The sequence below is a fragment of the Paecilomyces variotii genome (assembly GCF_004022145.1).
Source record: "Paecilomyces variotii strain CBS 101075 chromosome Unknown C8Q69scaffold_8, whole genome shotgun sequence".
NCBI classification, from domain to species: domain Eukaryota; kingdom Fungi; phylum Ascomycota; class Eurotiomycetes; order Eurotiales; family Thermoascaceae; genus Paecilomyces; species Paecilomyces variotii.
In genome coordinates, this window is record NW_021167147.1 from 960250 (window position 1) to 973389 (window position 13140).

General features: G+C 50.7%; 3 protein-coding genes across 3 annotated transcripts; 2 read left to right on the forward strand and 1 right to left on the reverse strand.

Annotated features, from left to right (window-relative positions):
- Positions 1-497: 497 nt before the first annotated feature.
- C8Q69DRAFT_317823 (Pal1 cell morphology protein-domain-containing protein) lies at positions 498-2456 on the reverse strand. The gene is made up of 3 exons (XM_028627328.1): positions 2051-2456; positions 1587-1992; positions 498-1529 (listed from the first exon to the last, which is right to left on the reverse strand). Exons 1-3 carry the CDS (start codon positions 2099-2101, stop codon positions 760-762), a joined length of 1227 nt encoding a protein of 408 aa, XP_028483789.1. The 5' UTR covers positions 2102-2456; the 3' UTR covers positions 498-759.
- Positions 2457-6248: 3792 nt separating this feature from the next.
- Positions 6249-7051, forward strand: C8Q69DRAFT_522597 (mediator of RNA polymerase II transcription subunit 31; the record flags this gene model as incomplete). The annotated part of the gene is made up of 1 exon (XM_028633549.1): positions 6249-7051. The coding sequence occupies exon 1, from the start codon at positions 6575-6577 to the stop codon at positions 7049-7051; it is 477 nt and encodes a 158-aa protein (XP_028483790.1). The 5' UTR covers positions 6249-6574.
- A 982-nt stretch (positions 7052-8033) lies between these two features.
- C8Q69DRAFT_317897 (hypothetical protein) lies at positions 8034-11978 on the forward strand. Its single transcript, XM_028627329.1, has 2 exons — positions 8034-8384; positions 8468-11978. The coding sequence occupies exons 1-2, from the start codon at positions 8170-8172 to the stop codon at positions 11889-11891; spliced, it is 3639 nt and encodes a 1212-aa protein (XP_028483791.1). The 5' UTR covers positions 8034-8169; the 3' UTR covers positions 11892-11978.
- The last annotated feature ends 1162 nt before the right edge of the window (positions 11979-13140 follow it).

The following is a 13140-nucleotide window of genomic DNA, read 5'->3' on the forward strand; positions in this document are numbered from 1 at the left end:
CTCTCGGTCACGTACACTTTGGCGTAGAACTCATCTGATGTTGTTGCTGGGAGATGCCAGATAAAAATAATTAAGTCGATACTGTCACCGACGCAACGGTAACTCTTCTACAGCAGCAAGGTCCTTGCAGATAAGATAGTTGAAATGCTGCTATCTTATTAGTTTCATTCTCACGAAGGTCCTTGATGTAATGATGGTTTGTTCTTGAACTAGCAAGACGAGGGTCTCCGTTCATCCTTAGGATACTGCAACTGAGTTTTCAAGAATCGCCAAGATCAACAGATGATAAAGATATTACGGGGGAAAGTGTATTAGAGTAGAAGCTGAAGATACTAAAACAGGAATAACAGACACTAATCAGGACATACGCCCAACCTATTAAACAGGAATAAAAAGGTACCCGTTCCCCGACCATCGGGTGTTGTGCAGACAGAAAACGCCGGTCGCTTGTAACCCCCAATTCGCGTCAAGCGAGCTTTAATTTGATCCCAATCAAGGGTACCAAGGACTAACTGGGTGTTTTGAGGGGAAATGAGCTCATAGTACTACGGCCGGCTGAAGTGCTATCAAGCATCCTGAAAGTTTCCCAGGAAAACGTGAAACGGAGTCACCAAGGCTGTTGCTTCGAAGCAGCCAGCTTCGGGTCAACTAGAGAAACATGTGTCTAATCCATCTCGTCGGGCTTTCCCTGGTCTCCGAGCGGACGGTTGGCCTTCAGGCAAATTAAGATCCAGAACTCAGTAACAAGGACCAGTTCACTCAGGAGTCAGCAGGCCGTCTCTCCGGGCGTGGCTTCCTCAAACTCTTCATACGGTTGACAAAGCCGCCGCCGCTCTTCATTCCATCGCCTCCGCCATTCATCCGCTCATCGGTATCCTTCCTCTCCAGTCCTTGAGGTCTCCTGGGGCTGCTCGCAGCGCGGGCTCTTCCACCAGATTCGTAACTCGTTCTGGTGTCTTCCGCCATCTGTATTTTGGCGCCCTTCTTGTCCCACGCATCATCGTAGTCCTGGAAGAATGGGTTTCTCTCGTTGGTTCGAGACCCGCTGGAGGTGGGAGTAGAATAAGTCGCATCGGGGGATACAACACGGCCTCCTCCCGCCCTGGGATTGATGCCTCCTCGGATTCTTTGGGCAAGACTCTTCTTCCGCTGCAAACCACCGCCGTTCGACCCGCTCCCCGATTCATTTTCACTCTGGCGTCTTTGGATGGCTGCACGACTGGCCGGCGCCCCCTCCAAGAACGTGCTGGTTCCCAATCCCATGCTTTCTGCGCCATGGATCGGCTCAACACGCGTAGTGGCGCTGAACGCTTCGGGCTGATCGGATTTTCCGCTTGTAGCGAAGTCGTTGTAGCCTTCGGTTTGGACACCGTGGAAGAGCTCAAGGTCAATGTTATCATTGTTAGGTCCAGCACCACCCAGTGCCATGTTCCTGGAGTCCTTAGGAAACGCCTGCATCGGCGCAGCCTTTAAGCCCTTGCGATTGCGGTGAGGATTGCAGGCATCAAAGGGACCGTCGTGGTGGAATACTGTATGCTGTGGTTAGCCACTTTCCCCATGATACACCAGGAGCAGGTGAATCTTACAGCCAGTTCCATAGATGCTGGTCACGTCTAATTTGTCGATGATATCAAGACGATGACTGGGTGTCTTCTTAGAAGAACGAGACTTGCCATCTCTGTGTCGTGCCTCCCTTTCGCGATGTCTTCTCTCCCTTCGACGTTTTTCGTCTTCCGGATCGAGGGGTTTCTGAGGTCGCTCCATGACAGAGGACTCCGAATTACGGCGTGGCCGTCTCACGTCATGAGATCTGGAGCGATGAGGCTTTGAAGACGACGATGGCGGGTCTGCAAAGACATCAAAAGGATCGCTGTCCTTGTTGCGAGCTTGCGAGCGCTCCTTCGGCGGGCGGCTTGGAGGCTTGTTGCTTGGGCGAGAAGGCGCCGGCCTGCGATTGCTGGTCTCAGAAGAGGGCTCGAGAGAGAGGTTCTCCTAGCCAGGAATGTTAGTAGACTGTGGTTACCGACTCTGGTGGGAAGGATAGACATACGAAAAGCTCAGCCGTGTTGCCCATCAAGCTGGGTTTGGATGTTGAAGACATGCTGGCACTGGGTGCTGACTGAAAGGAAGTCAGATCCGTCTCGTCCAAGAACGGGTTCGTTGACACAGGGCGACCTGTTGAGTTGGGAGAAGTAGCGGAGGGCGACACAGCACGATTCCTGAAGGGATTGTTCGAGCTCAGATTGATGTTGAGCTGAGGAGAGGGCTGGCGCTCTGGAAAGATTAAGATGGACACTGTTAGTTATTTCCGGCCAGGTTTCGAATTCCGGGAACACATGAGGAAGAGGGGTCCGGGTCAGACTACCGCTGCACATCAGGCAGGTTGGCGGGCGGGAAGGTGAGAGCGATGATGCTCTGTCAAGGGGAATTGGAGAGTGTAGATTGGGGCAGGGACACAAACCTGGCGCCGACAGCGGGGCGAGCGACATTGTGGTCAGATACAATATGTCTGGGATTTGCTGGGGTGTGTCAACTCTGATAAGGATGGTGGATTTCGGATGAATGCCAGCAGGGCCTTGGTTTCGAATTTGGGGAGGTTCAGGCGGGAAGCATATATCTGAGGACCCGTGAAGGGAAGTCCGCCGTTTACTGGCGACCACACGACTCGAGCACTGCACGCCAACACGACCTATGGATGCGGGCGCGAGGAGGGTTCGATTGCAGCACGATCGGCAAGTGTCCAAGGCGGACGACGGGAGTGAAACGACGATTGATCTGGTGAGGGTGGGCAGGGACCACGACAGAGGATAAAAGAGTCGTCAACGGTTCGAGGGACACTGTCTTACGCAGACGACCGTCTGTCTGGAGATGATCCCAGTCTTGGATTCTTTTCGTGTCCTAGCGACGGGGGGTTTCTCCGATGAGTTTGAGGCAGCCGGGCCGTTCGCAAGAATGCAGTCCAGTAGTGATTAATCAATCGATAAGGCAGATCGGCAGGTTGGTTGCACGGCGGATCCGTGTGGTGATCGAATAGGATAGGGGAAGTCGCTCGGCCGGGTAGTCAGTAGTCCTGTCTGCTGAATCGACAAGCAGAATAATAGGAGATGACTCGATTTAATGAACTGGTTCGCGCTGGGGAAGGGGGCGTGGCTTTAGATGAAACAAGATGGAGCAGTCCTAGGGAGGTGGTGAGGGGGGGAACTTGGAAGGAGGGAGGAAGAGAAGAGGGTGGATGGATGAGACGAAGGCTCGAAGGCCCAGGAGAGCGTAGAGTTAGACTTCCCAGAGAGTCTCTGCTTCCTCGTCCAGCGATGAGGGCGCGGAGGTTAAAGTGAGGGTCGCAGCGGGGGCGCTACCAGCGACAGGCGGCCTCCGTTCAGGGACCGTCGTTGAGCCAAATTAATTTGTTGTTGGCGATAGTCAGGGGAAAAAAAGACGCCGCGGATATTGTTGGGCCTCCTTGACAGCTGCTCTTTGTTTGTCTCGATGCCGTTTCTTTTTGTGGAGTGGGTGATGCTCTGCCGCTGCTGTCGATTGCCCCAGTATATATATTTATGCCATGCGAGATCCTGCTTACTGAGTATCGATCGGTACAAAAAATCTGGCTGGCTGTGACCGTCGGATCTTCGTTACTACGACATCTTCGTGGATAACCGCTGCAGGAACCATGGTCTACATTCCGCACTCTGAGAAAGATCCATCTCGTTGGATTTTGCTTCTCCGCAGACCACTGAAATACGAACCCCAGAATGCCACGGATTCATAATAAATGCCTTTGGTACCGCCTTGCCTCCTTTGAAGGTACGACCAGGAGTCGCGCCAAGGTCACCGCAGGAATCCTTTCCAAGTTGTCCAACAGAGTCGTCACTACTACTACTGGCCATCAATTGCGTCTAAAGAGCATAAGGACGGGCATTCCCTTCCTGGTCTGGAACCAATGACGGCACGATCAGCTAGGTACCCAGCCCAAAGTATCTATCTCCTAGATGTTAGGAGAAAGAGGAAGATCCCATAGCCAGGGCATCATCCATCTTGTTCTGGCTCGCTGCCTGCTTGGCGATCCTGTCTCCCCGTGGAACTCGACGATGAGGACGGCTCGTGGAAACTACCTCGATGACAAAAATAATAATAACGCTCTCTAACTTACCATATCAGGTGCGGGCGCACAGTCCGCATCCTCGCGGTTTTCCATCAAACGGATCAGCAGGCAGTGGAGTTCGAGCGGCTTGCACAGGCCCTGGAAATTATTCAAAGCAAGATTTCTCTGCAACCAGGCATAACATCTATTCACAAGACGGTAATTACCACAGATTCTACTTTGCCGCCCGGGTTGCGCGTTCCGCTTCAGTTGACGACATCGCCGTTCTGGTTAAGGCCAGATCGACGGCCGTGCCTGTGCCCCGGTGTCCTTCGTTGCACTAAACTCGGCCTGCGCATCCACTTGGTTTCGCGGACTGTAAGATCAATTACTGCATACGGAATTCCCCTTGGCGCCAGTGTGGACTGGGAGTGCAATCGCAGACTTGCGTCTACTTAGCCCGACGCTGGAAGGCTCCAATTCAGGGCTTCTGAGATTCCAGAAGCGGTTTGGGAACAATACTAAGGATTCACCTGGGACCCTGCTTTGCGACTGGTTCTTGGATCTCACTGGAGGATCGACGTTGTAGGTACTCTAGATCTGTCTATGGTACTCTATAAGATCTCGAATACGACGGCAGCGTAGGAAACAGGGAAATATATCAGATAAAAGCAGCATGGTTCATTCCGCCTTACATCTGATTCTCGCGGTGAATTGTTGATACCACTGAAAGCCCCGCGTAACTATCACGAGATGTCCAGTAACTGAAGTGCTGACGGGATACGTTGACCATCCCTCAGAAGGCCCCTTGGTACTGCCTTTCAGTACGTCTAGTCGAAAACAAGACTAGGATGATTCGTCTAAGTTACTAATGTACCAATCAACTGGGTTCAAATTAGAAGACTATCCCCTCAGCAAACAGTGAGGGACGTTCCTATTTGGGAAGTCGGGCTAAAATTTAGTGCGGCTTGGTAATCACGTGGCCGAGGCACAGACCGCCTAGGCCTTTACCTAAACTTTAGGCGTGCTAGCCCCTATTTTAACTATTCGTTTAAGCGCAATCTTTAACTAATCTAGAACTTACAGCCTAGGAGCCTCTATAACTTATCCCTAAAGCTACCTAGACTTTAAGCCTAATTATAATTCCCTTTAGCACTAATATTAAGCATTACTGCTTAAAGTTTTACGAAGCCCTTTAATAAGTAAGCCTAACATTCTTTAACTAAGTGCCTTAAAGCATACATAGGAAGTTAGGTATACTAAAGCTTATTGCTCAAGGACCCTTTAAGTATGTATAGCCTATAAGCCGTAAATACTCGGTGCCTATTTAACTAATCTAGGGGCGCTTTTCGGGGTGCCTTTAGGCATCCTTGGCAAGCGTTTAAGCGGTTAAAGCCCTAATATAGGGTGCCGAGAATGCGGTGTAGTGCCCTGTAGAATAAGGGGGGAAATTAGCGTAAAACCTTAGGGAGCCTCTTAGCTACTGATTTAGTGGTATCTTAACTAATCTAGAGCCTATCCCTCACTAAACGTTAGGGCCCTTTAACTATAAGATCACGTGGATCATGTGACAGAAACCTGACCCACTACCCGCGCTAACAGAACGTCCCATTTTGTTTGCTGAGGGGATAACTAAATGCCCCCCGGAATGATGTCTCTGCGAGCATCTCGCGAGAGACACGGTAAAGATATTGTATGATGTCGGGTATCATGACCAAAGGAATATATATTGAATCAGCGGACGGTCTGCTTTTGATACAATCACTGGTATAGCAATGTACAGGACGGGATATCATGCGATCGTTCGCATGTTGTCGTCGACTCGCAAATTATATCCAACGAGAACAATATGCCTGCGAGTAGACAAGATTCGCCATTTACAGGAACAAACGCTTTCCCCCCACCCTTTAATCACCCAGAAACAGCACAGAATGCGTGGAAGTTATTTGCGCAAATCGTTAACGATCAAGCTTGACATTGATCATGCGATTGCTGGTCTAGCCAGTCCTCTGTAACTGCGAAATGACTAGGATTGACGGAACCCAGCTGCCCGATATTCCCATTGTTAACGCGCAATACCGCGGGGCTTTTGTGGTATATCGCCTTCTGATGTGAGACACTGAGGTGGAAGAAGTCAGCAATAGCAAATGGTGTGAATTTGGTCCTCGAAGACCTTCCAGGAAAGAGAATAACTATTCGCTAGTCTAGTTAATGTAGTTAGTTATGGATCTTGATGACCAAAAGCGCAGCTTCGGTCGCGAGCTTTACCCAACCAAGACCAAGCCCATGTCCACGCAGGTGATGGATACCTACCTTGTCGCTTCCTCCAAGCTTCTTCTTTCAACTTGAAGTCCAGCCCAAAAACTCGACGTCGACACAACGCTCTTCGTGATCGCAGGGATTCTAATTCCGTCGCCTTGGCCAATCGATCGATAAGAGAAGCTTGTCCCTCCTTCACGACATAGCTTCGTCCTTCCACCCAGACTTCTACTCATAATGGAACAACCACCTCCTCCCACTCTCACGAACCCCCGCTTCACTCTCGAGCTCGAATTCGTACTCTCCCTCGCAAATCCGCACTATCTCTCTCATCTGGCAGTCAATTACCCGAAACTCCTCGGTACCTCGACTGCAGGGGATAATACGAACAACGAAAACGATGCGGACGGGACTGCCTCGCCGGACGCTCAAGCCTTCGCTGCATACCTAGCCTACCTCTACTCCTACTGGAAGACACCGGAATATGCGCAGTTCCTGACTCATCCTGGAGCCACGCTGCGCGCTCTACGACTGCTACAGGAAGAAGCTTTCCGTCGCGATATCATCCGGCCCCAGGTTATCGAGGGACTCTTGGGTATGGGCATTGAAGGAGCTCCAGCTAGCCAAAACGTTGGGACTACAGGCGCAGACCTTGAGCAAGGGAAGGAAGATGCGGAGGCGCAGCCAGAGATCAAGAACGGGATCAAGACGTGAAGGGCTCGGTGCGAAGCAGTTGGGGCTTCTTCCAGCAAGATCCGCACCCAACCCCGATTTTTACGCTGCAAGTGGCTTGACATACACATACATCCGCGGGGAGAGAATCCCAACAGGCGATCTGATATCCTAGGTCGTCCGGGAACAGCGGAGAAATCCCCTCTTTCTGGGCCGGCGCACCTCGATAATCGACGAAGGAACAACATACAGGCGTTTCGGGCCTCAACGAGGACGGCACGTGCGACCGAGGAGATCGGCAGGACGCAATTCATGTGACCCCCCGGGTTTCCGGGTTATGAAGGATAACGGTAGTAATCCTCCAAGCAAAGTGGATGATCAAGGCCCATGTCTTGAGGGAAATAAATATCAATGTCGCCGTGATGTTGGGATAGAATTCAGAAGATATTGATGGGGCCGCGTCAGCCAAAGTACAGCTGGGTACATGGTGCTGATGCAATTACTACGACGGAAAAGGATAATAGTTAGGCAACCTGGCGAATTCATAGATGAACAATCAATGCGATTGTAGATGTCCTTTCTGCCTATTAATTATTAATTAGCATAGAGCTGTAGTACTCTAGGTATATAATAATAAGCATCCCTTTGCCAGACTCGAAAGACGGGCTGGACATCAAATCAGCCTTGGCACGGCGCACGGGGTGAGCAGAAATCGCCCGATCAGGCGCTACCAACGCCGCCGTCTGTCAACTCCGTACCTGGCTGAGGCTTGCGAGATTCTCCTTGTTTTCCTCCGTGTCCTATATGTCATCACCCACCTTTCTCTGAGGAGATCCCGGCTGCGCCTGGAGTCAGGAAAACGGATGGCTCTAGTCTCTCATTCATGAACACTCGGAGATTGTCGCTGCAGACGCAGCACTGCCAACATAGTCTCCACCGCTCTCCCCTCGACGGCATCTAATCTGTGCTCCTCTCCCACTGCATGCTCGAAATCAGATAATAATATCCTAATCACTGTTCTTTGTCTTTTGTTGGAGAATTGCCTGTACGGTTGACAGCATCGTCGAAAGTCGCTCATTCTTCTTTCTTTGTTTTCTTTTTTTTTTTTTTTTCGAACTACCCTTTGCGACCAGCGCTCCAGTGCGGCGCCCGCAGCTCAAATGAATTCCGTACGGCAGTCATGTCGACCGAAACACCAGGTCTTGATCTTGAAGTGTTACCCACGCTATCAGAAGGGCGTTCAAGAAGTAAAACCCAATTCGAGCGAACTTTCCTACCTTCTTTACTATGCCAGTACGCGTCGCAGCAAGCTCCAGAAAGTGGGTGCCTTTCTGGAGAAGAGAACCGCTAGGGACGTCTGGAGAAGCAAGATTGGGTGAGTAGCATTACTTCTTGTCATAGCCGTGGCAGTGACTCGTCTTGCGCAATTCGCTAAGCGTCTAATCAATTGCTCTATAGCAATGTCCAGGTCACCCTCCAGATCCTAACGGCGCTTATCGAAAAGACACCTCGCGACTTGTCACTATATGCACGATCAGTCCTGACGGTCATCGAGACAGTTCTCCGCTCAAATGACATATCAATGGTGGAAGAGACAATCCCGACATTTGACATGTTTTGTCGCCACCAGGATATTGCTACCTTATCAGCGGAACACGAGTACGCGACCCAATATCATAATATCGTTCGTACATATGCGGCCTTTGCATCACCGGATCCTTCGGCGCATACAAAAACGCCGCTGAGCACCCCGCTAGCTATACGTTGGAGAAATGCAGGTCTGCAGGCAATCAAGAGCGTCGTCGGTTCAGAAGCATTGGCTACAGATGGCGGGACGCAGCTGGAGATAGTCGTCCCAGTCATCCTAAGCAATCTGTACTCTGGAGGGGAGGATGTTCTCGTCTCAATTCAAACGAAGGCCGATGACCTCGAAAAGACCGAACGGGAACAGGCGGGCCGCCGGAGGATGAGCTCTGCGACTGTGCAGACTGTGGATACAGCTGATGGCGACCCAGTTACAGCATCAGGGACCGCTGCAGATGCAGACAAAGCAGCCGAGGTTGCGGTGCGCGTTCTTGCCTTGCGATGTCTTGAGCGTATATTTTTATCCGGGAGCAACAAGGGCCAGATACGCATTGCGACAAATCTAGTCTTGCGGTTTATCATGACTACGAACCTTCGGCAGAACTCTCCAAAAGAGGAGGCTGCAGTCAGAGATCTAGACGGCAACTGGGCTACGTCCCTTATCGAACTTATCGCCAAGTGGTGTCCTGTGCAAGACCGCTTTATCATCTTGGTTTCCGCTATGGAGATGCTGGTCGACATGCCAGCGGCAGAAGATAAACTGAATCAGCAACTGACGCTAGCGTCCATGGTCGACTGGCTTCTGAAGTCCCCTGTCAATATGATCGGTCTCTCTGTCATTGATGTACTCCAGGGACTCGTCAAGAGTATCCTGCGTCTACTTCAAGTGCAGACGCCCCCATCATCAGCTGCGCAGAAGGGACGATCAGAGGGCGCTGAAACTGTCGCTGCTACTAGATCGAGTCAAGCTCTGTCTCCTATTAGAGAGGCGTTGCTAACCAAACTGCAAGAATGCATCGGTGATCTTGTGACGCATATATACTACGGAAATCAAGTCTCAGACATGATTCGGGCGATTCTCACACGTCTCAAGCCGTCTTCCACCCTCGGGATGTCCGCTGCTTCCGCTGTGGAAGACCCATCCGAAGCAGTCACGACGATTGCCAACTCTACGGGTTCACAAGAGGATCCGACCACAAACGCGTTCTTCTCGTTCCCGGCTGCCAGGGTAACCGCTCTGAAAGCTGTTAAAAACATCCTAGTCGTCGCGAATGTAAGAAACCCAGCCGCCACAGCTGGTGTCGAATCGCGAAACAAGGTCGGAATAGAGGTCTGGGAGGGTACGGAATGGCTGCTTCGTGATCCTGAAAGTGATGTTCGTAGTGCATATGTGGATGCTGTCGTCACATGGCTTCAGCTGGAGACCAGCAAGCGCGATCTGAGGATCAAAAGCGAACCGAAAAGACTTCCAAGGGTTCGCTCCAGATACGATATGTCTGATAACGCTGACAGGTCTTCGAAGCGAGTTGTGTCAGCAGCGTCGTATCGCGAAAAGGTGCCCACTACCTCGCGGACGAATTTCCTCCAGTTGCTCCATCTTGCAGTGTACGAAAATTCTCTTGACTATGGAACAATGAGAAGCGACATCCTTCTATTGCACCTACTTTTGTCTGGGCTCATCCAGAACCTTGGTGTCAACGCTGTGAGGTTCGGTTTACCCATGATTTTACGGCTCCAGGATGACATGTCGACATCTCAGGCCTTGAATTCTCCGGCCGCCAAAGTCAACGTGGGCAGCCTTGTTTACGGCTACCTGTGGGCCTTGTGCGAATATCTGAACTTCGACTCATCTAAGATCGGTCACGACGTTCACCGAGAAATATCCAAGAGGCAGAAGTTGGGTCTCTGGCTTGATGGAGTCAAGCTTCCTCCGCTTTCACCTGACCATATCTCTCCTGGCACGGCCAATGGAGCAGGTAGCGAATACCCTGAAGTTGCGGGCTCCTTGCTCCCTTTCACGGGTGTCGAAGACCTCGTTCGCCATGTCGAAAACGCCTATAACGAAGCCATTCTGTCTTCTCCGCATAGTCCACCCAGTACGCCTGGACTGTCATCTGGTGCCTCTCCATCACGAGCATCTGCCGCAAAGCGGCCGGATCAAGACCTGCTTGCTTCTGACGTCAAAGAAGAAATGCTTTCGCAATGGTCAAAAGAAGCTTGTCTGGCCAATGTGGAAAAAGAGAGCGCGACTACGCTGTCAATCAGTGGTTCCAAGACGGGAACACTCGGTGGTCGTAGCCATCTCTACACCAATGGTGTAGCAAATATCTCCATCACTGGCACAGGCTCGCACACTTCTGTGCACCATGGTCATACTTCCGCAACATATAGCCCAGAGGCTGCCGGTGGTATAACAGATGAGCGACGTACCAGTTTTCCGGAAGGGCTGCATACGCCCGCCACTGGCTCCAGCAGAGACTCTACACTCCGTGTCAACGATCTGAGGCGCGCTCTATCTGTCACCAGTAATGGCAATGTCCGGCGCTCCAGTCCTTTGCGCGGACGCCTTGATTTGTCTAGCAGCAGTGGTAAGAGCTCCAGCAGCGAGAGCATGGTTAGCGGTACCTTTTCTACTTCAGATATGGGCGAGCGACGTCCTAGCAGACCACAATCTCTGAGAGAAGGAAGCTTCAGGTCTGAGAGGGAGGGAACAGAGACCCCACGAGCTTATGCAACAAACATTGGACATTTGGATCACAGTCGACGGGATAACTCGCTACCTACGAATCGGTATACCTCCGATGGTATTCCACCTGTTCCTCCACTGCCCCCGAACCTGGCTATTCCTGGCGGGTACCCCGATTCCAACCGCCCATCGACGGCTCCATCTTTCGGCACAAGAGCTTCATCCAAAGGTCGCTCTGATACTTCAGCCTCATCCCACCAGCGTCCATCCTTGAATAAGCAGAAGACAAGGTCCAGTACCGGTCTATCATCTGTCGCGGGCAATGCCAACTACGAGAATCATCATCAGGAATCGGGTATTTTGCCCAATGTCGATGATGATTCGGAACTGACTACAAGTGCCGAACAACGCGCTGAAGTTGAGGAGCTGTTGGACATCGTACTTCCTCGTAACGGCCGCAAGGAAGACAGGCAGTACAATGGCAAGCCCCTTGGTCCCGGACCGACTCGTCCCTTGAGCTCCGAGGTCAAATCACCTGTCGCAAACCGTGATAGCGGGAACTACAGCATTAGTCGAGGGACAGTTGGCAGGATAGGACGACCGCCTTATTAATGGATGTGGTTTATATAGCGTGGGACTTGGGATCGGACTAGTGTCCCTATGTTTAGTACATTCGTTTCGTTCATGTTACTCTTTAACAGCATAGATCATTTCAGTCGTTTTGTCTTTTTATTGGTACTCTTCTCATTCATGTTTTTGTCGAGCGTTTGCTGCATCATTTAAGCATGCCGTGCCTTCCCTTGGCGATTTCCTTTTTGCCATTCTGCGCTTTTTCGTTTGTTGAGTCTTCGCCACTGTTTGGCATCCCATTCAATTCTGTCCTGTCCATACCTATTTCGTTGGTTATCTGTCTGGATACTGGCTACGGGAGGCATCAAAATAAGCTGGTCTATAGCTAGGGCTAGTTGTAAGAAAGCTTTTGAGAACTTCTTTAGTCAGGAAAATGCACATTGAGTATTAGATGATGTCTGCTGCTCCTGGATGTTTCAACCATGCAGTCGTCTTTAATAATATATCAACTAGTGCCAACAATCAAGTACGAGAAATCAGTCGTCCAACCATAAGCGTAGATATCTAAAGTACTCCGTAACCCTATCCCTGATCATTAGCCCTGTCGATCACAGAAAGTTGCAGAACGATCTGCAGCCCCCAGGTCGTATCCGCCCCCCTCGCACTCTCAGAGACACCCAAGGAAGTAGAATTATCGTACCATACGTACGTCGTTACACACGACTGGATTCCTGCAAGACATGAAAGCGAGCTTTAGTGTCGAGTATTGTGTCTGATAGGCAATCGATGTTGCGAAAGGTAACTGTCGAAAGTGAATATTAACTAACCTAACTACAGCAGCTACTCCATACACCTGCCCGGTTAACGACCAAGTCAAGCTTTTGCTGGCTATGACTAGTGGCATAAAAGGTGGGACATACTGTCCTACTCCAGAAAAATAATTGATCTATTATTTTGCAGAAATCAATTTTTCCCGTGTCACTATCAACAACCCTGGGATCTAAACGGTAGTAAATACCTATCGCGGCCAGATCGACAACGAAACCTCGAGAGCAACATACGGAATAGTAACCCTTCTACGTATTCCCAGCGACTTTGCTTGTTGGCTGTATGGTAAAGATAACAAAGCGCTGTGGCGTCGATGAAGGCTCTTTCTTGCCTTGGAGGACGGCGAGCTCCGGTTTGCTTTTATTCAGGTAATAGGAATGATATCTGCGAAACCTCTGGAATGGAATTCAGCTTCGAAGTTTAGATAAGATTGTGACCATCCGATTCTCTGCGCTGTGATCAT